Here is a 25,614-nt window from a genome sequence, read left to right as displayed (position 1 = left end):
TTCAGAAAGAAAGTGTTTATTGTTCTGTATAATAGTGAAAGGAACAAAGTGAAGAATTAGACAGACCTGGTTTCCTCTGGGAAACAATTTTCAAAGAGATCAAAATATATTCTGTAGTTCATGGCAATTTTCATCATTAAAATGGTAGCCACAGAAGCTATATGGAGAAAATATTTAACTGCAATCTGTGGATACCTTCACATTGCAAATAAAACTTTTGTGATGAAATTAACATCTTGATCATACTTTACAGATTCTATAATTGTATAATTATGATTAAAATAAGTAAAAGTCCCATATGAAAAGGAACTTATAGGATCACTTTAATTAAAAAGGGTGATGAAAAACAATTATTTGTAGAACATATATAGTAACAAGTACCTTAATAGATCAACATTTTGTTACTTAAAAATCTATTCTGAATCTACCTAACAAAAGTTAAATTACAAAATAGTAAAATAAAAACAATTTCATTAATCTTTCCTGGGGATTTTCAAAACTATATTATAAAGATCTTAACATTGTAAAACTCCTTAGAACTTTATGTACAAAAATTCAGATGTTAATGTTCATACAAAATTTACATTCCTAAAAAGTTTAAAATATTTGGAATGGGAACCAAATTCAACAATATAAACAGTTTATAGATTCTCTTCTCCCCTGATGGGAACAAGCCACTATACAGTAGCACATCATAACACCAGCTACTGGATTTTATTCTACACGTATTGTGACTTTAAAGTAAGCAGTTCCATTATACAAAGCCCTGCAACAGAATACACTAACCTGAGACTGTAAGAGGAAAAACCATGATGAATTGGAGGTATATTTAACACTAAAAGCATGTGTCACTTTGTTCAGCATTTCAGGTATTTGTCCTTTCAAAATAATATTAGCTACCTTTTTGCTGAATGATGTTTCATTTGTCAGGATTTCTAATATAGCTCCTGAAACAAAAGGACTCGTGCAGCAAAGTTCCTTAGTTCAGCTACACCGACCCAATCATTAACCACTTACTCTTGCTCAGACTGCACCAGAATATCTGGATTCCAGATCAGCCTCCACAGCCACCCGACAGCCCAGCAGTAGAGCATTATACTTGACTCAAGTGATCGCACTACCACTAATAACATGTTAGACTTCTGAATCACATTTTAAAAGGCCACCTTAGAGGTCCACCTGTAGCTTGATAAAGTGAAAACAGAAAGAAAATTGGAGGCTAGAAAATAAATGATTTAACTTCAGCAGTGATTCTTCTTGTATTAATAACTTGATTATAAATACAATTTATGCAAGGCCCCTTTCTTTTTTCCACCTTGACAGGACTTTCTCTACAAATGTAAGGATTTCATTAGAGAACTATACCTGGGAAAATTCAGAAAGTTCATAGTTCATGTATAGAGTTCAACAGAATCTAACTAACTGTAAGAGGCCACAGGTGAGTGAACTGATGCTGAGTGTTTAGAACCTGAATTTTAATTCCTCAGTATAAATGTTCAAGTTTGTTAGTTTCAACATGTTAAAATCAAGACAAGGTTGAGATGAGAGGAGTATTTCAGTCTTCAGACTGGCAAAGATTTCAAACAGAGAATTCTAATGGGCATAAACAATTGAAAAATAAAACAGATTCAAATTTTCACCTTCTCAAATACATTCAGCTAAACAAACCTGAGCAGCAGTATAGAGTGTGCTCAAGCACACATGCATTGTTGCATGCTTGTCAGGGATGGAAATACATCCAAGATAGTTCGATGTATACAACCAAACCAGTTATATTAGCAGAATGAAAAAGCTTCCTAAACACTAAATGGCCCTTTCAACTGCAAGATTACAGTAAGCACCTTTTGCAAATTTTTTTTAAAGTTCCCTTTTTAAAAAAAACTGGTGTTCTACAAGATAAAATGTGCAACTGTTTAAAGATACATTAAAAACTTATCTTAAAAAGTAGTAAACCTATAGCTATATCATTAGTTCATAAATATAAAGCATGAAATTTTCACCAGTTAGTTTGTGTAGACTGTTAATTATATAACCACATTTTAAATAGACTGCACATACATCTTTCTGAATATTTACAACAGTAGTTATATCCAGTTATCTACAGAACATTACAGTGTTTTGCACAATTGCTTCATTCTAGCAGTAATGGTTACATCAAATTCTTGACTATAACCACAGATCAACACCAAATACGATTCCTACTCTATCAAGTTACTAGTCACCAACCTCCAGTGCATAGAAAACAGTCATGCGTTTATTTAGAGGGGTTCACAATCTTTTTTATGCCATGGTCCAATATCATTAAGCAAGGGGGTCGTGGATGTCAGACTTCAACCCCTGGGACCCACTATGGGACTTCAGTAACCACTGTTGTTTTAATGCAGACAATAAATCTTAAAGGCACAGTTTTACCCATTCCAAATTAACTGCTATTCAGCCAGAGTACAAGGCTTCCATGAAGGCATCTACACTCATGGATAGAAAAATAACAGGTAAAATTCAATTTCTGGAACAAAGAACCTCTCAACTTTGACAATATTAAAGGGTTGGACAATTTTTTCAAATAATTTGAATGTTTTGAGTGGTATGAAATGTGAATAGCATTGGGCTCCACTTTTTACTCATTGAAGAATAATTAATCATATTAATTTAGAGATATAGCGCAGAACAAGCCCTTTCGGCTCAACAAGCCACACCATCCTGCAACCCACCTATTTAACACTAGACTAATCTCAGGACAATTTGCAATGACCAATTAACCTACGTCTTTGGACTGTGGGCAGAAACTGGAGTAGCTGGAGGAAATCCATGTGGTTGATGGGGAGAACATACAAGCTCTTTACAGACAGCATGGGAATTAAGTTGGAAGACATCCAATTGTTATTTAATGTTCTAATATAAACACTGCAAAAATCGGCCCATTTCTGCATAATTCCTCTGGTCTTGATATTAGCATATATTTAGATGTATCAAAACAATTTCTTTCTCTAGCTTGCAACCACTTCAGTTCTTTGGCCCATCCACTCTGCAATTTCTTACCGCCTGTAATAAATGGGAAAAAATAATAGAAGTGTTAGTGAAATCTACGGACAGCAAAGACTTCTAGTTACAATGGTTTCTGCTTAGCACTACTTGGCCTACCACAGATTTGTTTGTCTACCAATCTAAACACGTTTCAAAACAATAAAGACCTTTAAAAAAAAACATCTGTTTGAGCTGTGCAGAGATGCACCTGAACTGTCTTCCCCTTTGCTCTGGGAATCTCACATTAAACATACTAGGCTCACTGTGGAGAAGCTGGTTTTGGACATGCTACAGTAGATACAGCGGTTGTTATGTGACTTTGTGAGTTCCCATCTGTGGAAAGTATTCAAAGGTGGGAGAGTTGGCCCCATTAGACAAGGAGAGAGACAAGCTTCCATTACATCCAACAGGAAGTGAGAAAAAGATTATAGAATTCAGGCAGTTTGTCAATATATGAAGTCGAGGCCCACACTCACTGCTAGCCACAATACAGCCCTGAAAACATCTCACTGCTGATACTCACAGGCAGTATTTGTAGACTAAGCCATGGGCAGACTTAATGTTAAAAAATCTGTTAAGTCCACAGATAGCAGTACGCAGCAAGGGCAGTGTTCACACCAACCTTCTGGGATATAGTAATGAACAATGTCATTTAAAAAACACCTTTTACCACCAATTCCCTTAGCGCTCAGTCTTGGGAATACATTGTGTGCTAAGTATCAGCATAATTGAAACATCTATTTAACAAATAACTCTAGAAGACAGTTCAAAATAGTCTAACAAAGTTAATAGAATAGGATTGCTTTACTGTGAACCAGCACGATCATCTTTTGTGCTGTACTAAGTAAATAAGTCCACTTTGGACTTACTGATTTCACTAAAAAGCAATTTTATAAACTCATTAAATTATAGTAAACATTTATAAAAATTAAAGCTGTAAATAAGGCAAGATTGATAGAAAGCAATAACATTCTATTATATGAGCATTAATCATGATCACCTTGCTTATTTTGAATTAATGATCTACTGCAAAAACATTTTATGCATGTTTCCATCTCTATGGAGAAGTTAAATTCTTCACACTTCAAATTATTAAAACTCAGTAACTTGAGATCAATAGATTTAAAAAAAAATAACAGCACTATCAGTAATACTTGGGAAGTGAAAAGGCACTATTTTGTTCTTCCAAGTCATTATAAATGGAACAGATAAATTTCCAGAACAAAGTATTTACATAATAAATTATTTATGGACATTCCTGAGTCATGTCCTCTTCTCATTACTAACATCAGGGAGGAGGTATAGGAGCCTAAAGAACAGAAATTTGTTTTAGGAACAGCTTCTTCCCTCTACCAGACACGAGCAAATTTCCAGAGATCTATTCTGACCAGTTGCATCATCTGGCTTGGAGGCTCCAATGCACAGGATTGAAAGTGGTTGCAAAGGGTTGTAGACTCAGCCAGCTGTATCATGGTCACTGATCTCCCCGACATAAAGGACATCTCCAAAACACGGTGCCTCAAAAAGGGGACCATCATTTTGGACCTTCACTGCCTGGGACACAACCTCTTCTCATTACTACCATCAGGGAGGTGGCACAGAAGCCAGAAGACCCATACTTAATATTTTAAGAACAGCATCTTCCTCTCTACCATCAGATTTCTGAATTGACTGTGAATGCATAATCATGATCACACTACTTTTCTTTTGCATTATTTTACTTTTTTTGTAACTTATAATTTGTTATGTACTGCAACCGCAAAACAAATTTCACAACTTATGTCAGTGACAATAAACCTTCCTCTTGATTCTAAAATCACCGGTGATTCAGCCTCACATTCACTGAATGTACAGATAAATTAACCACATTCTTTGCAACTGGGCACCATAGTAGCGTAAAGGTTAGCACAATGCTATTATAAAGCGGGGCATCAAAGTTCAGAGCTCAATTCTGAAGTCAGCTGAAAAGAGTCTGTATGCCCACCCCATGCAATGCATAGGTTTTCTCCAGGTGCTTCAGTTTCTTCGCACAGTTCATAGATGCACTGGTTAGTAGGTGCAACTTGCACTTTATGTCAGCCTGTTAATCTTCAGGTCATGTCACTAAGTGACTTGTGCTATTATTGTGACCATATATACTGTGTTTTGCACCTTGACCCAGAGGAATGATGTTTTGTTTAGTTTTATACATGTGTCTGGTTGAATGACAATAAACTTGAACTTGAGATGGAGCTAGAAATGCCAAGAGAGTTGTGGAGGCTAGATTTTTGAATATTTCAACTGGAGGTAAATTTCTTAAAGTTTGGGGAATTGAGAGCTACAGGGATTTGGTACAAAAGGAGGACTGAGTAAACCATATTGAGTAATGGGGCAGATTTGTGGAGTCATGTGAATAACTTTTGCTGCTGTGTTCTTATAGAAAGGCAAGGTCAACAATGACAAGTTCTAACTTTTACCTCACTATTGAAGTGAAAAGCTTACAATATTCTACCATTTTTAAAAATAATGTTGGAAGCACAATAGTAGATGTCTAATATAGGTAGAGAAAAAAACTCCTATATACCCATACAACTTGCAATCAGCCCTTTGCATGACATAGGAACAGTCTATGGGATAATAGTTTTTGCTTAATCTGCATTCTATAGCTTAGTTAAGGAGACAGTAATAAATATTACTTACTTGTACTGAAATGACTTTTCTTTCTTTGATACTGTGACACAGACTTTGCACCTGTACAGCTTCTCACTATGACTGCGAAGGTGAACTTGAGCTTTCTTCTGGCCATAGAAGGCTTTATTACACAACTAAAAATATTTTTCACAGGTTACTATTCAGAAACTATGGACAAAACAAATATTTGTACTAAAGAAAAGTCAGAAGACAGTTGTCTTTAAATGGATTTTCATAATTAGTGTAACATTAACGCTGTCAATATTAGCATGAGCAAAAAGGTTACAATCTTTACCTCCTTCAATTTGACTTATTTTCCCCAAAGTAAACTGTCACATGCATTCCCATAAAGCTTCCAAAGACTACTTTTTCAAAGACGTTTCAGGGTTTATTGTTTTTAAGTTGAAATTTTAACAGTTCCATTGAGTTTACTTTCTCTTTAGTGATCTTGAACGTTAAAGGCGTCTCTGCAGAACTTACTGAGGAATTGTGGAAGTAGCCATCATGAAATGTAGACAATTACCCTACCAGACTGATACAGCCAGATCATTCAGTAGAGGAAAGTCAAGGCTTCCATAATGACAATGGCATGGCCCAAGTCTCAGGTTTTATTGACATACTTAAGTATAGCCCAGTGAGAGTAAAAGATGACACCAAACTCAAATCTGCCCATGCTTTTAAGCATACTAAAACTTTATTAAGATCATCTTATGTAAAAAGTAGTCATTGGAATAAATTCTTTGCCACTCTGGATCATTACCCTTGAAAGATATCAACTGTACAAAAGTACAGACAGACAAGTAATAGTACTTACGAGGCATAACCAGCGCTTTCCCCTAACGTGGCTCATTCTGTGTATAAACAGAGAGTCACAATTTGTGAACGTCGCACAGCATTCATGGCATGTGTGGGCTCTCGAAACTTTGGTCTTTTTCATGCTTTCTTCGGCTATGTATTTGCTTCTTGGAGTTAATTTTAATGATCCCTTAAGTTTTGGCTGCAATTTCTTCAGTATTTGTGCAGCTCCCCGCAAATTCTGAAAATATATTTGTAATCGGTTATACATGTAATTGCAAGATCCTATTTTTATCATGAATAAAGCACATGCCATTTAAACTATACAAGTGCTTACAAATTTAGCATTTCACCAAGTGACCAGCAACTCAAACAAAGGACACACACACACGGGTATTATTTTTTGCTTATTTCCTGTTACTTCCCCATATTTAACCTAAGGAGCTTCTGGTAACTCTGAGCCTGTACTCACTGGCGTTCAGAAGAGTTAGCAGGGAATCTCATTGAAATCAATTCAATATTGAAGGACCTAGATAGTGTGGATGCAGAGAGGATGTTTCCTGAAGTGGGGAAGTCTTAAACTACAGGGCACAGCCTCAGAATGAGGACATCCCTTCAGAACAGAAATGAGGAGACATTTCTTTAGCTAGAAAGCAGTGAATCAGTGGAATTCATTTCCACAGATAGCTGTGGAAGTCAAATCATTTGAAGTAGAAGTTCTTGATTAGTAAGGGCATCTAAGGCTATGGGAAGACAGCAGGACGGAGTTGAGAGGGTTAATAAATCAGTCATGGTGGAATGCTGTAGCAGATTCAATGGACTGATTGCCCTAATTCTATTCCTATCTCTTATGGACCCATTTTTACCAAGTAGTCTCAGTAGCATTCTCTGGAACCCTTGGAACACACATATAAAACAGGTTTTACTTCTTGACTTGTTACAGCATCTTGTTATGTTATTACTAAAATCATATTAAACACCTATACTTAAACACTTGATTTTAATCACATTCTCTTGCAGCCCTGTAAAAATATCAAAGCTGTAATTTTTTCCAAAATGCAAAGAGCAGATTCATGTAACATGTATATGTGCACAAAGTGATGCCCGGGTGAAAAATGCAATGAAGTTCAACTGTTCATACACTATTTCCAGTGCATATTCAATGTTAAATATTGATCCAAATGAACTGCAACTCGAAGGATCGATTCTTAGTTGTAGGTTACTTGCATGTTGGCAACTCAGGTAAAACTTGTTTGTCACAATACATTTACATTACCCTTACTTTTACCTGAAAGGAACAGAATTCTGACATCAGGCTGCATCAAATATACAGCAGGCCCTCCTTATCCGCGTGTTCCGCATGCACGGATTCAACCAACCGCGGATCAGGAAAGCCCGGAAATTCTCTTTCCAGCACTCAGCATGTAGAGACTTTATCTTGTCATTATTCCCTGAACAATACAGTATAACAACTATTTACATAGCATTTACATTGTATTAGGTACTAAGTAATCTAGAGATGATTTAAAGTACAGGCAGTCTTTAAGTCGGATTTGTACGCAAGTTGGAACAGGTACATCCAGTATTATTTAGCGTCAGTCAAATGTTTGGCTTTGTATATAGCGTATATTTTTCTTTTCTATGCATATAAAATACATAAGAAGCATATGTATTTCAATAATTAAACCACTGAGTTGTTTAGTAATAATTGTAGCTTTCATCAGGGCAGGGCCTTTCAAATGGTCCATTCATCTAACTTTATCCTTTAAAATTGTTCTGATTGTTGACCAACTGTAGCCTAACGCTTTTCCAATAACTGATGGTGTTTCACCTCTTTCCGATCGCTTTACTATTTCCACTTTATTTTCAATCGTGATCACTTCCTGTCAGCGGAACAGAAACACTGCAGGAGGTGGGTCCCGAGGTCCGCTGGGTCCTAAGGACCACCACCCTGAATTCCCCAGGTCCTAATGCCCACCGCACTGAGCCAGGTTAAATGGGACAAGTGGGGGCTGTGCTGGGTTTGGGCATTTGATCCTCCTCAATATTCCGTGTGGGAATGTAAACTGGAGTCAGTAGTGTTTTTTTTTTACGAGGTCTAGTTGCGAGCTCGACATCAACCCGGCGCATTTGGGAGTGGTCTGGCACTGGATTGAACTCGGGAACATTCTCGAGCCTGGCGTTGATCTCACTGCTCCACCAGCCGACGGGAAAAATGGGGGGGGGGGGGGGGGTCAGGGTGAATCTTGCTAAGAAAAATCTAAGTCAAATGCAAAGTTACACACTCAATAGTGTCAACGGCAATGACTTAAAATGGCGGAAGGCGTTCTCCTTCCTCGGTTCGTAAGTACAAGTTGTTCGTAACTCGGGGACTACCTGTATTCAAACATTGGCCATAGTGGATTTCCATTTTGTAATTCCTATGATTTTTATATTTAACACATTATATCTTCCACAAATTGAAAGTTAAATTTAAATACAGAATAAATTATTGGTCTAGTAAAGCTGTTATACCAACTTAATTTTTGTGGGGAAACTTCAGTGTTAAGTAACTTGTAGTTGTGTAAGGTGTACTTGCATTCGCACTGGGATGCAGATGAGATACTTGTCTTCCATTCTGATTGCATTTAAGTATTTGATTTTATTCAATTAAAATTTGAAAGGGTTTATAATAGCAAGCACTTTGAGGGAATCTAGACAAGTATAAAAGCTCAAATGTATACAAGTACAGCTCTGTCATGATCTGATTGAATTATGGAACATATTTGCAGTGGGCTGAGAGAATTAAATGGCTTATTCAAAAAGGATCAATGGATTCTTTGCTCCTGTTGCTTGTATTATGAGGAGGGGGTGTGGAGGTAGGTGTTTTATGCTGGTGCGGTGGGGATGCACGGGGGTATCGATACATTTTGCTGCTTGTGCGAAGGGAGGAGGTTCAAATGTCCAATTTAATGTCAGAGAAATGTATACAATATACATCCTGAAATGCTTTTTCTTCGCAAACATCCACGAAAACAGAGAAGTGCCCCAAAGAATGAACAGATAAACGTAAAGTCCCCTCCCCAGCTCCCCTTCCTCCCGTGCGTAAGCGACAGTGAGCAACAATCTCCCTCCCCTACCACCAGCAAAAAAAAAGCAAGCATCGGTACCACCACCTAGCACTCAGTGTGAGCAAAGCAACAGCAAAGACACAGACTTGCAGTTACCACAAACACTTATACGACATATCGCAGTCTCTCTCTCTCTCCCTAATAAGGAAGAAAAAGGTGTCTTTGTTTTTCACTGGTGAACGGGGAGACATAACAAAAAAAAACTCGCTGGTTTACGATGTTAAAAGTCCATTATGTCGTTTTTTCTGAGGAGACAGAACTTTGATGTTTCTAATGTTCTTTGGGGTTTCTTTGTTTCGTGGATGTCTGTAAAGAGGGGAAATTTCGGTTTGTGTACTGGATATGTACTGATATTAAATGCTAAAATTTCTGAAGCCCATTAATGTTCCTGTGACATGACATACACGTGAAGATGCTACAGTTATATCATTTATCAGTAATGAGAAATGCTGTTCAGTAACTTTGACTATGTAGAGCAATTGATATTTTGGTTTAATAAGAAACAAAATGGATGAGAAAATGAGTGTTCTAGTTTCCTAAAATACTTAATTTCTCTAGAAAGAAAGATGTGTTCTGTTCCAGCACGTGCGTGTGTGTAGCTACCTTGAAAAAAATGAAATCTGTAGTGTTGGATGCTGTTTAATTGATAAGAATCTGTTAATTCTGGTTTACTGTGAATCATTCTGATACATGAAGCAGTGTACAGTCGGCCCTCCTTATCCGCGGGGGGGGGGGTTTGGTTCTGGGACCCCCTGCGATACCAAAAAATATGGATGCTCAAGTCCCTTATTTAATCTGTCTCAGTGCAGTGGACTTTAGGACCTGGCGGAGCTTGGGACCCGCTGAATGCAGTGTTTTTGTTCCGTTGACGGAAAACGATCACGATTGAAAATAAAATAGAAATAATAAAGTGTTTGGAAAAAGGTGAAACGTCATTGGTCATTGGAAAAGTGTTAGGCTACAGTCGGTCAACGATCAGAACAATTTTAAACGATAAAGGATAAAGTGAGAATAATGGAACATGTGAAAAGCCCTGCCCCGATGAAAGTTACAATTATTACTAAGCAATGCAGTGGTTTAATTATTGGAATACATACATTTCTTAAGTGTTTTATATGCATAGAAAGGTAAAATATATACTATATACTAAGACAAACATTTGACTAACTGACGCTAAATAATACTGGATGTACTTGTTCTCACTTACATACAAATCCGACTTAAAGATGGACTCAAGAACGGAACTCGTTCGTAACCCGGCGACTGCCTGCAATTCATTCACCTTCCGAAAGATATGCAATTTTCTTCCAATCACATCTTTACCTATTTTCCCTTTAAAGGTCATTGCTGAATCTGCTTTTACATTTTCATTCAAAATATGACATTATAGATCAGCCAGCGCTTTAAAAAATTTTTTGCTTTTGATTGTGATTCAATGTAATTAGAAAACGTTTTTTAACCAGCTACCAACTCAGCCATTGGAAACAATTAATAGAATCCAAATCATTTCTGAGTTTGGGATAACTCCTGAATTTCCCTTTAAACTTCATTTTTATTTTTTCTTGGCTCCCCATGAACCTCAAGTTGTTCAAGTTGGTAATCTTTTAGTACACTTCTGTACTGACCCCAAAACTCTAAGAATGCAGTGTTGAAACAGAAACATAGAAAACCTACAGCACAATACAGGATACCTAGGCTTTACTAATAGCCCTCTATTTTTCTAAGCTCCATGTAGCCATCCAGGAGTCTCTTAAAAGACCCTATCGTTTCTGCCTCCAGGTCTGCCTCCGGCAGCCCATTCCACGCACTCACCACTCTCTGCATAAAAAAAACTTACCTGACATCTCCTCTGTACCTGCTTCCAAGTACCTTAAAACTAGGCTTCCTCGTGCTAGCCATTTCAGCCCTGGGGAAAAGCCTCTGACTATCCACACAATCAATGCCTCTCATTATCTTGTACACCTCTATCAGGTCACCTTTAACATTTTTAAAAGATACTTTCAAGATTTAGCTCAACTCCATCACATTTATATTCTCTGCTTCTGCAAAGAGAACTATGAGTTAATTATGATCCCAATTCTGATATTAAATGACAAACTATTCAACTTTCACTATTGATTTAATCGCATAATCTAATGCTCAAGATTAGTAACCTTATCTTTAGTAGTAAGAAAGGGTACATACCTTTGGTAGGCTCTTGGAATTTGTAATTCTTGAACTAGCACTTGCTATTTGTTGCAACTTTACTGCCTTCTGTGAGGTAGACAGTTGTGTATCCTTCTTCATAATATTTGCTTTTGCATTAGGTTTTGACCATTTATTACCCAGTGTATTTTTAATGTTCAAATTTAATAGCTTCTTTCCATACAAAACAACAGGTTTCATTCTCTTTACTTTTGCTGCCACATTTTCTTTCCTCCTTTTTGAAACTTCTGAGCGTTTCAACTTTCTCTGAGTTGTATTACAATTCTGTCTTCTAGTGGCTGCTCGCTCTTTAGAAGTGGTTATTTTAGAATATGCCTTCACATGCATCTTTGTTTCAGCTGCTTGGTTGTTCCTTATGTGACTTGGAGACAAACCAAACTGTTTGCATTTGGTTTGAACAGGTAACTTAATTTTATCAGTTTTTTGAGATGATACAAGAAATCCTAAGGAAAGACCAGCTTCAATAATCTTCTGTGTAGGTATGCGTTTCCTTTTACCCAGCGCTGGAGTTCTTATGCTATGCAAATAACTCTGTTTCTCAGCATCCAAAGATCGGCACCCTGTCCTTTCTACTTTCCTTTTAAATTGTTGTGTTTCACTGGACCTGATAAGGATCTGCTTTTCCGGCTTCTTGGAAACAGTTTTTAATTGTTCTTGTTTCATCTTCTCTTGTTTACACCTCAATTGTGATGAATTTATCCGCTGCTTTCTCCTATCCAGTAGGACTGCTGCCTTCTCTTCTTTCCCTTCTTCAGGAGTACTTTGGCAAACATTTGGAACTAAGCTTCTGCCATCGTATTTTCCCTTAAGCTTTCCAACATTACTTTCTGCTTTTGCAGGCACTTGGTTAAACAGATCCACATTCAGAATTTGCTTTTCTTTTCTTTTTGATGGCACTGCCACACGGATATCATCACGAACCAGCTTTCGATTTTCATGAAAATTACGCTCTTCGGATGATAGCTTATTTTTCAGTAGTTTATTCTTCAGAAGTGTTCTTTGTGACATATTTTTCCGAGCAGCGTTTTGAGAACGTCTTGGCATGGAGTCCAAGTTGTTAAATTTACACTTTCTACAGTTTATTATGGCCTTGTATAACTGTCTGGTTCTTCTGCCACTTTGACCGTGATGTGTCAAACATGGAGATGTCTTAGCAGCAGTGCTTCCTAGTGAGGAAGAACATTTTACCGGCATAGTATACGAGGTACAACTTCTAGTTTGCCTGGTCAATGCACCCCCTTCTATACCACTGTGGCCACGAGGAGTTTTTGATGACACTATTTCCTCCACAGAGATTACTGACAAATTATCCTTCTTGCCTGGTTTAGAAATACTGGAATTTGTTTGGCATTGTGACTTTTTGGTTAATGAAAAATTTCCACTGCTACATTTCTTTCTTTGCTGGATTTTCTTCTCAAGTAAACAGCCTTCTGTTTCAGCTTTAGGGTTCTTTACCTGTATTTTTCTTGGGCTACAAACAACTTCCTTTCCAGTACAACCCTGAGAGAAATTAAGTTTACAATTTAAAGGTTCAGTTTTCTCTAGTGCAAACAATGCTTTGTTTAATTGCTGATTGTCTCCATTTTGCTTCTGTATTGGTGGTAGGATCTTTTCAATGACAACAAAGCAATTGGCAAGTTCTTTTGCTTTCATCTGGTCTGGTTGTAATTGGCTTTTTGCACAATTTATTCTTCTTTTTTTCTTTCCAGTAAGCAAGGAATAATTTCTAACTTTAGGTTGTCGAAGTCTCCTTTTTTGTTTCCAGCTAGCCTGTTCTTCACCATCAGTAACAGACGTTTTCCTCTGTAACCCCAAAACACTAAGTAGTTTATATTTTTCATTCACATTAGGAGAGTAAAGTTCTTCTTCGGTGGCTACTTGTTTGACTGGTGACCGGAGAAGTGTGTTTACTCCTTTACAACCAGAGTTGTCCTGAGGACCTGCAACGCTATAATCCAGATGCTTCGACACTCTTGTCTGTGATTTGGACTTTGTGGGTGTTTTCTCAAAGTTGCATTTTCTTTGATTATAAAGATCTCTTGACTTATCTGCAAATTTCAGTTCTAAAGAGGTAGGAATATTAGTCACTTTATTTGTAGATGAACACTTCTGTGATGAAGATTTAACCGTTTGTGTATTCGGTGGAGTTTTGTCAGAAAAGCCTAATAATTTAAATCGTCTACTGGGATTTTCCACTGTCTCCACCTCCAGGTTACCAACAGAGGTTTCAGAATGTGCTGGTACCACTTTGTCTTTGGAAAATCCTGACTGCATTTCTTGAAGCTTAAAAGTAAAATCTGGCACTTTTGTTTCTCCTTGAATCACTGTTGAATGTGATCCTGGAGAAAACAGACTTCTACCAAAATGATCAAGTTTCGGTTGTGCTGAATCATCTTCCAGCTGATCAAACGAATAGTAAATATCAGGCACGTGCTGTCTAGGTCCAATTAAAGATTGATCAATACAAACTTCATATGAAGAAAATTCTTTTTTCTCCTCTTTGCTGGATTCCTCTTTATGTGCTTTGCTGTTCCCAGTTCCATGGAACTTGCACAGTGTTGCACACATTTCAACCACTTCCCAAATCCTTAGATGCCTGGCTAAAGCACATATTTCAGCAAAATAATCCGGTTTCACAGATAGTGAAGATGTGTAGGAAAATTCCAAAAGTGGCAGAAAACTCTTGCTGCTGAATCCTAGAAAGAAAAAAAAAGTAATTTGAGTGTAGAATTGATCAATCCACCAATGATGAATTTCCAAATGATCCATTTGTCAAAGTCTTTTTCTATAAGCAATTGTTAAATTAAGTTAGTTTTCTTTTAAAAAAACTAAAGTTCTATTTTTCTTTAATAAGATGCAAAATCTATCTTTCCCATTCTTTTCAGTTTTTAAATGTAAATCTACATACAGCATGAAATTTTTGATGGGTAATGGTTACAAGGGAATTCATCAGAACATTTTATGAGCACTAACAAATTTGTATCTGAATACTTCAATTATCTTTCCTGCTGATACTGATTTTCTGTCATTGAGCAATTTCCCCAATTTTTAGTTTTTAATCCTCCGTTTACATTTCACCTCAAACTTTCTGTAGAGCCAAAAAGCAAAATTATTCTGTCTAGTTTTGTACATCACAATTAATATTTTCTTGTGAGAAGGTACACCATTCTATCAAAACTTATTTTCACCCTGTGCTCTATTTGAATCATAAGGCTAAAGCTAAGGGAATGTTACTAATATTAAATGAAAAAGCAAAATTTTTTTAATAAAAGCAGAAAGATAAGTGTATTGTTACTTAATAGTAGCCTAGTCATAAATCAATTATTCTATGACTGAAATTAAGATAATGGAAATCAATTCCCGCTGCTCAACTCAAAGCATCTATGACTAGAAGGCAGATTTTGAAAATACGAAGATCTGATAGAACAGAAACATCTGACAGTCAGGAAATTAATGAGCTTTTTTTGGACTTTTATTCTAATCTTTATAAATCTGATTTTTCAGACAATGTTACTGCTATGAATGAATTTCTGCAAAGATTGAATTTACCCCAAATTTCTACCCAAGATATGAATACTTTTGATGCACCCATTAATCGAGAGAAAATTGTAAGAGTTATATCTTCTTTTCAATCAGGTTAAGCTCCAGGATACAGCAGAATTTTTTAAGACGTTTACAGGTATTCTTACACCTCATCTATGCCAAATTTTCACTGAACCTATATCTTCAGGGACCCTCCAGAAAACTTTTTACGAGGCATCAATTTCATTAATTCCTAAAAAAGGAAAAGATTTATTTGAATGTACCTCTTACAGACCAATTTCTTTATTAAATGTTGATTCCAAAATTCCTTCTAAAATTTTGGCTAACAGGCTTGAGAACATTTTACCTAAGGTTATTTCTAAAGATCAAACTGATTTATTAAGAATATTCATATTTTAATATTCAGAGACTACTGAATATCATTCATTCCTCTCCATCTGAAGAATTTGAATGTGTTGTTTCTCTTGATGCAGAGAAAGCCTTTGATAGGGTAGAATGGCCCTATTTATTTCAGGTTTTAGAAAGATTTAATTTTGGTCCATACTTTATTTCTTGGATTAAACTGATTTATCAAGCCCCTTTGGCGGCATTTATAACTACTAATTAAAAAAATTCTTATTTTACATTATAAAGAGGTACCCAGCAGGGTAGCCCTCTCAGTCCACTGCTATTTAACTTAGCTTTATAACTTCTCGCTATTGCTCTTCGGGACACCAATGGGGTTTTGGGTATTCAGAGAGGAGATAAAGTGCATAAGGTTTCGTTGTATGCCGATAACTTGTTAGTTTACATTTCAGATCCTATGAAATCGATTCCTGCTTTGTTATCTATATTTTCTGAATTTAGTAGTTTTTCTGGATATAAATTAAATTTGCATAGAAGTGAGTTTTTCCTATTAACAACTATTTTGATCAATATGATCAATTTCCTCTTAGTATTGCTAAAAATAACTTATCTCAGTATTAAAATTACGGTACTAAAAATTTTAACGACCTGTATAAATATAACTTTCTTCCATTAATTGAGTATATGCAGCAAGTGATTTCTAAATGGTCTCCTATGACATTATCATTAATTGGCCGTATTAATGCTATTAAAATGATAGTATTACTGAAGTTTTTATATGTATTCCAAGCAATCCCCTCTTTTGTTCCTAAACTGTTTTTTGACAGACTCTAAAATTTTATCTTTTATTTGGAATAATAAAAATCCTAGATTGAGTAAACTTTTATTGCAGAAATTTAAAAAATATGGTGGTATGTCTTTGCCAAACTTTAGATTTTACTACTGAGCAATTAACATCTGTTATATCGCTTTTTGGATTCATTTTTCAGATATACATGATTGTCCCTTATGGGTGGATTTGGAGAAAAACTCGGTGAAGGGGTATTCTTTGGCCTCTTTATTGGGAGCTCCTCTTGATTTTTTGCTTTCTAAGATCGGTAGTCGAGATTGTAATCCTATTATTAAACATACATTAAGAATTGGGTTTCAATTTCTTAGATCCTTTGATTTTAATAACTTTGTTCTTTCTAGTAAAATCCATCTTAATTATTTTTTTAAACCTTCAATTTTTTTTAATCAGACCTTTTCAATTTGGAAAACCAAAGAAATTTGTTAGATTTTTAGAATCTAAACAAATCTTTAGATTTGTTCTTGGGTAATTGTCTAAAGTCTTTCATTCAGTTAGCAGATAAATATGACCTATCTAATGTACACTTCTTTAGATATTTACAAATTAGGAATTTTCTATGTAATTTACTGCTAGATTTTCCTTTGGCTTATTCATCTAATATTATTGATACTCTTTTTCAGGTCAAACCATTTCAAAAAGGACTGATAGCTGTTATATTTATAAACGGTTATTGAACTTGCGTATGTTACCTAATGGCAAAATTAAAGCTGTGTGGGAACTGGAGTTTCGAAAGTCACTTTCAGATGAAATGGGATAAATTTTTTCATTTGGTAAATACCTCTTCTATTTGTGCCCGTCACTCCTCGATACAGTTCAAGGTAGTGCATCGGGCGCATAAGTCAAAGGACAAATTAGCCCGTATTTTTTCTAATATTACTCCTATTTATGATAGATGTAATTTTGAGGTAGCTACTTTAACACATATGTTCTGGTCTTGCATCAAGTTAGAGAATATTTGGACAGAAGTCTTCAAAACTTTGTCAAAGGTTCTGAATTTGGATCTACAACCAAATTTACTTACAGCAGTTTTTGGGATTATTCCTGCTTCCGCTCAACAGATGATAGCTTTTACAACTTTATTGGCTAGGAGAGCCATTTTGCTTAAATGTAAGGATTCTAATCCACCTACTGTTATTTATTGGCTTACCTCCATTATGTCCTGTTTAAGTTCAGAGAAAATAAGTCGGACATTTGATACATCCTCTAAATTTGAGGAAACTTGGTGACCTTTTATTCAATATTTTCATATGCTCTGACTTATGGCCCTTCCAGTTACCTTTTTGAAGTTTTGGATTTAATCAGAAAGTTTTTCCTTGGGTTTTTTTTTGGGTTTTCACTCTCAGTTTGAGCTGCCCAGTTCTTTTTTTCTTTTTTGGTGTTTTGGGGTTTTTTTCTTTGTTTATGTCAATTATAAAAGTTTCTCTTATTTTTCCTTTTTATGGATAAGAGAAGGATCAATTATCCTTCTCTATTATATACTATTAGATTAATACTTTCTTTGAACTTGATAATGTTATTTTTCCTTTTATTTTACCTGTTATTTTTATAGATATTTGTGATAATTCTCCTCGTTTATATGTACTTTTTTATTTAACTAATAAAAAGATTGATAAAGGGAAATTAATTCCCCCATCATGATCAAGAATGCTAAATGCCTTGTTAATGTGAGATTAAAGAAAAATTGTAGGTTAATATTAACAATCCATGCAGGTTAGTAGATCTGATTTACAAGACAAACAGGAATGTCACTATAGCAAATGCTGGAAACGTCAGGCAGCTCTGTGGAAAAAGACAGATTGAAGGCCCTTTGACACCTGTGATGAAGGGACTTCAAGCTAAGACATTAATTCTGTACCTGCATGCCCCAATAAATTCTTCCAGCATTTGCTGCTGTTTATTTTTGTGTTGAGTGTTTAAACTGACTTGTGTAATTTTTAATTGTCAATGCTTAAACACCTTTTTCCAAACTCAACAAGGCCCTTAACAGTTCAGCCAAATCATTGAACAAATTGGGTTATATACAGTAAACTATGTAGCAATTGCAGTACAAAAAGAGGTCAGTTGTCCTCAACAGCCAATGCTACACAAAACTAAGTGACTGTGTGGCATTGACTGCCACACATACCTCATTAATTTTAACTCATGTCAGTAAATCAATTCATCTCTCATTATCACTGTCTACTTATCTTTTTTTTTAAATGCACCCATGCCATTCACCTAAACTACATTTGGAGAGCAAGTTTCGCTTTTCACTCATCTCTGAAAACAGTTGACTCATACATTCCCTATTAAATTTCTTAAATGAATTGCCACATATTAAATTGTGCTAGCTGGAGTTTAAATATCTGATAGCAAGGATTTGTAGTTGACAGCTGGCCCGTAAAATAGGTCAAATGTTTTTGTCACTTAAGATACTATCAGAACAAAAAAAGCTTAAGATATGGTTCTGAATGTTGATGAATCAATTGAATCTAGATGCTAACAATAACTATTCTACTGCATATCCATCTTTACACAAATGCAATTACAAGTTTAAATATTGAAGCATTTTGCAACCCTTGCACAATAATGGAAGCAATACAGCATTTTACTTTTTTTGTTGCTTAATGCTTCATAGACAAATAATTGATTATTTTTCTGAACACTGGTCACTATTTTATAGGTTGAATCTACAGCCAAAAAGCCCACTTCATAGTCCAAAAAGCAAAATTGGAGAATGATAGGTTAACCAATTTTCTTTTGAATATTAACTGAAGGATAAATGTAGGGAAAAACAAGGAAGGGTTCCCTTCTTTTCCTAAAAAAATGTAATCATTTGTTAGATAGCTGGAGACTTAATTCAGCATCTCATCCAAAAGAATGTAGGGGTGGACACTGCAATATATATTCTTGGTTCCAAACCAAAAGGTCAGCCCAGAATGTGTTCAACTCTTTACTGCAGATTTGAACCCATAAATTTATAATTCATTAGTATCACTGAGCTCCCATTTGAAATTTACAGTACATTAGGGGCAACATGGTAACATACTGGTTAGAGTAATGCTTTCATAGCACCAGTGGCCAGGGTTCAATTTCTGTCCCTCTGTAAGGAGTTTGTATGTGTTCTCTGCCACCAGATGGGTTTCCTCTAGGTACTCTAATTTCCTCCCACATTCCAAAGATACACAGACTAGAAAGCATTAGTAAGTTATCGTCATGATATGGTGGCACTGGAAGCATAGCAACATTTGTGAGCTAATTTCAGCACATATTTGGACAGTGTTGGTTGTCAATGCAAACAACACATTTCATGATGTTTCATTGCTTTACATGTAACAAGTAAGGCTAATCGCTTGGAAATAACAACCTAAATACAGTGAGCATGAATTGCTTAAAATTCTTTCACCTTTCAAATCCACAACTTTATTAGACGTGGATCCTTTCTCTGAAAACAGATCCTGGAAATATTCACTAACAGCAGCCAAAACAGCACGGTGAGCTGGATAGGATGTTTTCTCCACTATCAAAGTCACATCACAAAAAAGTCCTTTAGATCGTTGACTGTTCAATCTCTCAAGCACTTTAGTGCAGTGTGTCGTCAATTTACGAGTTATGTACTTTTCTTCCGAAATCTGTCAAAAAGAGAATCAAATGTTTATAACATTTCTTTCCATTTTGAGAAAGTTATGTAATAAACGGCTCCCGTAACATTCTGTCCCTACATTACAGCTTATACCCCTTAATCTGATGCATGCATTAGTGCTTTTGACCAATACACCCTTTGTAAGCAACCTTCTTAAAAAAGCCTCAAACACTATTGCTAATTCACAAACTATCTGATCTTCCTTCAGCTAACCAATACTCTAAGTGAGTTAGACAGTCAACACAGTGTAACCTGAAACGACCATAACCAGTGTGATGTAATTCAGGCGATGCTATTATGCTATTATTTTGTGACTATTTGCTGTATCATAATTATATGTGCTGGGTGTGATTATAAGTACTGTGTTTTGCTCTTTGTCCTCAAAAGAATGTTTTGTTTAGCTGTATACATGTATATGATTGAATGACAATAAACTTGAACTTGAATTTGTGACCATCATGCTCCAAGGTTCAATATAGAATTTAAAAATATTTACCAGGTAAGGCGAAACAATTAATTCAAAGGAATATAAATCACCAAATATATACCCCTCTCCCTGGTGCCATTCTTCTCCATTGAAATAATGGCAACTCTGAATCTGAGCCAGATCTAAACTGGGGCTGTCAAACATTCAACAAGCATAACCATTGGTAACTGAATGCAAATAGAGCCACCAGAATTAAACTGGATATATTCCAGAATACCAATGGATGACAAAAAATAACGTTAAGTATAATGTGTAATATAGTCTTAGGATAACAACAATTCAATTGCAAATATAAAAGCTAGATAAACCTGCAATGTTGCGAAAGTAATAACTAAAAATGTACATCGATTTGTTGTGTTTGGTGAATAAAAGATTGTGGCTCCTGTGCCTTCCATTCAACATTCCCTCTAGCTTTTCTTTAAAAAACTGCTGCGAAGATCAACCATTGCTCTGAGCAGGAAATTTTTTTTTACGCGGTCTGAAAACTACTCGGCACAAAGTATTTTTGTAATAGCATACTATGAATATGTAGAATGAAAACTGAAAAATCACATACTTTTAATTTTATTAATTGAAGGGCATCACAAAATATAGTACAAGAAAATCTTAAGTTTTGTTAGCTTTTTCTTGTCAGAAAGCATTGTTAATAAACCACTGAATGCCAATGAGCTACCGACTTATTACAATTTGTAACCGTTGTAACTCGAAACACTGACAATGTGAAGATGTTGAAGCTTTAACATGTCTTAACAGTTGTGGTACGTTTATTTAGAAAATTTATGGATTATATTCATTAACCCAATTACAGGGCATTTCACAATTATTAGTATAATTTCAAAATTATATTACATAATTTTAAAAATTTCAGCGGTGTTGCATCAAATGCAATGTGCACAGGAGCATTTCAGTTACTGCACAACTGCACACACATGCAGCCTAGAAGGTAAAGTGTTTCCATTGTCAGGATCTCAGGTTTTGGGATTTTATTCCATCTGCTTTCATTAAACCTACCTCCATGGCTATGAACCAACATTTCACGTGGCTCAGTAACATTCTCAGGAAGCAGCTTCACCATGTAAATGGCAATTATTAGAATTGCATGGTAACTTACAGCAGAAATTATGGTACAAATCCAAACAAAATGGAAAAAGGATTTTAAAATACAAGGAAAAGATACAGATGGAATGAAAGCTCAAATTAAAGATCCACAATTAGCACATTGAAATTGTCCCAAAATTACACTTTAAAATTATGATTTAATAAGCACATGAACTTACTGATGTTATAAGATCACTGCAATATAGCATTTCCTACTAATCAATAACCACTGTCATGATGGTCAAATTAAATGCATTTACTTTCATTCGATCTCTTACCAGAAGGTTATCTTTCCTGTCTTTACAGTGATTGCATCCTTGTACATAATCTCTGATGTCTGGAAACATCCCTTAAAAACAATGAAAAATGACAGCGTTAATCTATAAAAATTAATGGCAGTCTTGGATCAAGTGCACAATTGTTACCATATTATTTATTTCCAAGGAAATGAGATTAGGTCTTGGAGATGCAAGAGTCTACAGATGCAGCAATCCGGTGGAAGAACTTTGGGGGTTATGCAGCATCTGTGAGAGGAAAGAAACTTGTTGATATTTCAGGTTGAATCACTGCATCGGGACTGACAGTGGAGAGGCAAGATTACCAGTGTCAAGAAACGATTCTGAAGTCATTAATAAATTGAGGAAGGGTGCAAAAGGACAGGTGGCAGGTGGGGAGGTTTAGCAGGGGTGAAGTTGAAAGACTGGGGCAGGTGAATTGCAGATGGAGACAGACAGAGGAAAAATAAAAACAAATGCAACAAACTGCAGGTAGGGAGTGTAAAGGTAGGAGACAGTTGCCTGGGAAATCAGTAGGAACAGAAAGCACTAGCAGAACTGGATTTGGGTAAATGGTCTTAAGGTTTAAGTACCGAAGAAGAGAATATGAGGGGGATGACTGGTGAAGACCTGTGTGTGAAGTGGGTGGATGGAGCAAGGAAGGGGTAGGGAAGGAGGATTGTTGAAGGAGGGTTGGGGTGGGGAAACATGGGAAAGGGTGCAAAATTGGGAGGACCAGTGGAAACCAGAGTAGGTCTTGCCAAACATGCAGCTGGGGGTGAGACCAGGGGGAGAAAGGTCACCTATTGAGATAGGCTGGCTGGTTAAGTGGTGTCACAAACACAATCAATATCAGCAAGATCAAGGAACTGTTTGTGGACTTCAGGAAGGGAAAAGTCAGAACCTCCCAGCATCCTTCTCACAGCCCACACAACCATCCATCTGCTTCACCAGAAAATGTAACAATATTTGGTTTTGACCCTCTCACCCAAACCATGTGTCTAAAAAATTTATGGTGTAATGGCAATCTATACTTTCTCACTTGAATTTAGTAATATGACCTCAATCACTTAAGTTGCCCAAATTAATAAAACTTGCCATCAGCTCACCTAGCCAAACCTGGATTTGGTTATGCTTGTATTCACCAACTTCATGCTGTTGCTAATTAACATCTCTCTCTTTGATTGCAAGTTTTTTTTTCCTAATGTTATGCAATATATTTTGTAAGTTAACTGTTGCAGCCGAATTTGTGTACAAGGAGACACCTCAACGGACAACCAAAGAAAACTGAATCATTGAAAAATTCAAAACGTCGTGCTACATGATAAAATTTGGAAATTAACATCATTTCCCTTCCTTAATCCCACTGTGTTGTTTTCTTTGGAACCAATAGATGCTTGGTAATACCACAGCCATAAGAGCAGGAAAGGCCATTCAGCCCATTGAGTCTGCCATATTAGGTCATGGCTGCTTTATTATTCCTCTCAACCCCATTCTCCTGCCTTTTCCCCATAACCTTTGACGCCATTACTAATCAAGAACCCATCAACCACCACAAACTCAATTATAATTTATTAGTGAATTTAAGACTGCAGTCCAGCACGCTGTTTTAAATGGAAAGAGAAGTGTTTACAGCTTCCTGAAGGGTCTCCGCCCAAACATCAACTGTATTTCTTACATAGATGCTGCCTGACCTGCCGAGTTCCTTCAGCATTGTGTCTTTTGCAGTGGTTATAGAAAATGGCTGAAGCCATGACAAAACTTTATTTCCTACCACTACAAAGTATATTTCTCAATTCCTTAAAGAGATTTTAAAAAATTACAGCCTCAACAATTTTCTACGCATTCTGATCCAACAACATTGTTCAGTTTGAGAAAGTCCTGTTATTAAACTGCAATACTGCTTGTTGCCACTAGAGGCTCACAACGAGCTAGCCAAGCTTCAGAGGTCATTATTGAAGAAAAATGCTGAAGTAGGTGTTCTAACAATGGACTTTCAAACATTTTGTGAGTACGCTTTTCATCAACGTTACCAGCTGCATAAAAAGTATTAACAAAATTTCCATTAAGGAATGGAAATGCTGGAATTCAGATTCAAATGCAAGAATTTTATGAACTGGTTCAGTTGATTCAAGAACGTCAAACACATAATAAAAATCCAACTCCAGTGGAGCTAATTAGTTATTTGACCTGGAGAAGGATAGCATCACCAAACAAACATCTATGCCAAGCGACGGTGTCTAAAGGAGCATCGCTCATCACAACTCGTCAAATTTCATCAATTGCAATGCCGTTTTCACGCCCCCCCCCCCCTCCCCAGTCAGACTAACACGCCCCACCTTCCCCGAAAACCAACCCAAAGTTCTCAAATCGGGCGAGGCCTATATACACCAATTCCTCAGATACAAGTTTTGATATGGTGAGAAGCCTCTAACGAAATTACTCCAGTATTCACTTGCAATTTCTTCACCAACAACCAGGCAGGAATACAAATTATCTTGCTGGTTCAATTAAACTAAATATTTACATATTTACTCATGTCCCTGGCTGGAAATGAAGCTAGAAAAGAGCAAATGGGAACATAGGAAATGAAGATATCTGGACTTATCCCCAACACCAACAAACACAATGTCAACGCAGTAAGCAAGTTACCAAAGTTGGGTAGAAACCCGATGGGTCTTAAGGCTCTTAAAGCCAATAGAGCAATCACATGACAACTTCAACTCCAGTGAGGAGAGCTGCAAGTTCATGTTCCACTGAAGAGCTTGAGCTCCTCGCAGCCAAATACATTCCATCACATTAAGCTAGGAAAGCGAATAGTTTTACGTTTTTTAAGCGAGATAAATCTAGAAAAATTAAAACCTAACAGTTTACAAAGTCAGCCGCCCCACAACCTTCATCAAGGGAGAAACTTTTAAGGCAGAGTCCACAAACCCACCTTCCCACCAATAGTTCTCAGAAACATTCTTGTACGTCTCTTCCATGGTGCAGTGACGCTGGTCGGCCGCCGGCTGCTGGTGGAAGGAGGCGATGACAGCGCGTCGCTGCTCGGCGGCGGCGCCCACCAACACCTCGGTGTAGCTGGTCGCCCCCCGCTCCAGCCTCTTACGGTACAAGATCCCGTTTATCACTTCGTAAGCCGAGGCGGCCTTGGAGCCGTGGCCCGCCGAGGAGGCAGCGGCGCCTCCTTCCCCGCCGAGATTTTTCTCCTCTTCTTCCTCCTCCTCCTCCTCATCGCCGGCCTTCGCCACCGAACCGCCGCCGAGCGTCGAGCCCGGCTCGTCGGCGTCCTTTAAATACCGGCTGACCACCTCGGTCGTGCCGCTGTCGCCGGCCATTTTACAGGCCCCTGTTTTCTTCATTAAATAAATTAGTTTCTTTTTCCCCCTTCCCTTACACTTTGGTACTTTTTTTAAAATATATTTTTCTCCTTCCTCCTTTCTGCTTATCAACGGTGCCCGCCACTCCCTGCCCCCTCACTTTCTCTCTCTTTTTTAAATATATATAATTAATTTACTCAATATCTCCCTCACTGGCCGAAAGCGGCGGAGACAACTCCACAGCAGCCAGCGGCTCTTGACTCTTCCACC

The 25,614-nt window shown here is 36.8% G+C and overlaps 1 protein-coding gene across 1 annotated transcript; it reads right to left on the bottom strand.

Annotated features, from left to right (window-relative positions):
* On the bottom strand, positions 1 to 25,614 carry LOC140727514 (uncharacterized). The gene is made up of 7 exons (XM_073044906.1): positions 24,963 to 25,614; positions 22,028 to 22,098; positions 19,928 to 20,153; positions 11,784 to 14,500; positions 6,509 to 6,730; positions 5,704 to 5,828; positions 1 to 3,042 (listed from the first exon to the last, which is right to left on the bottom strand). Exons 1-7 carry the CDS (start codon positions 25,384 to 25,386, stop codon positions 3,036 to 3,038), a joined length of 3,792 nt encoding a protein of 1,263 aa, XP_072901007.1. The 5' UTR covers positions 25,387 to 25,614; the 3' UTR covers positions 1 to 3,035.

The sequence above is a fragment of the Hemitrygon akajei genome, chromosome 5 (genome assembly GCF_048418815.1).
Source record: "Hemitrygon akajei chromosome 5, sHemAka1.3, whole genome shotgun sequence".
NCBI classification, from domain to species: Eukaryota; Metazoa; Chordata; class Chondrichthyes; order Myliobatiformes; family Dasyatidae; genus Hemitrygon; species Hemitrygon akajei.
This window is presented reverse-complemented; position numbering and strand designations above follow the sequence as displayed.

Coding starts and splice junctions, on each gene's coding strand:
- LOC140727514 (XM_073044906.1), bottom strand. CDS start 25,386: ATGAAGAAAACAGGGGCCTGTAAAATGGCCGGCGACAGCGGCACGACC. Junction 22,099..24,962: donor TGAGAACTATTGGTGGGAAG/GTGGGTTTGTGG, acceptor ATTGTTTTTAAG/GGATGTTTCCAGACATCAGA. Junction 5,829..6,508: donor GAAAGCGCTGGTTATGCCTC/GTAAGTACTATT, acceptor AAATATTTTTAG/TTGTGTAATAAAGCCTTCTA.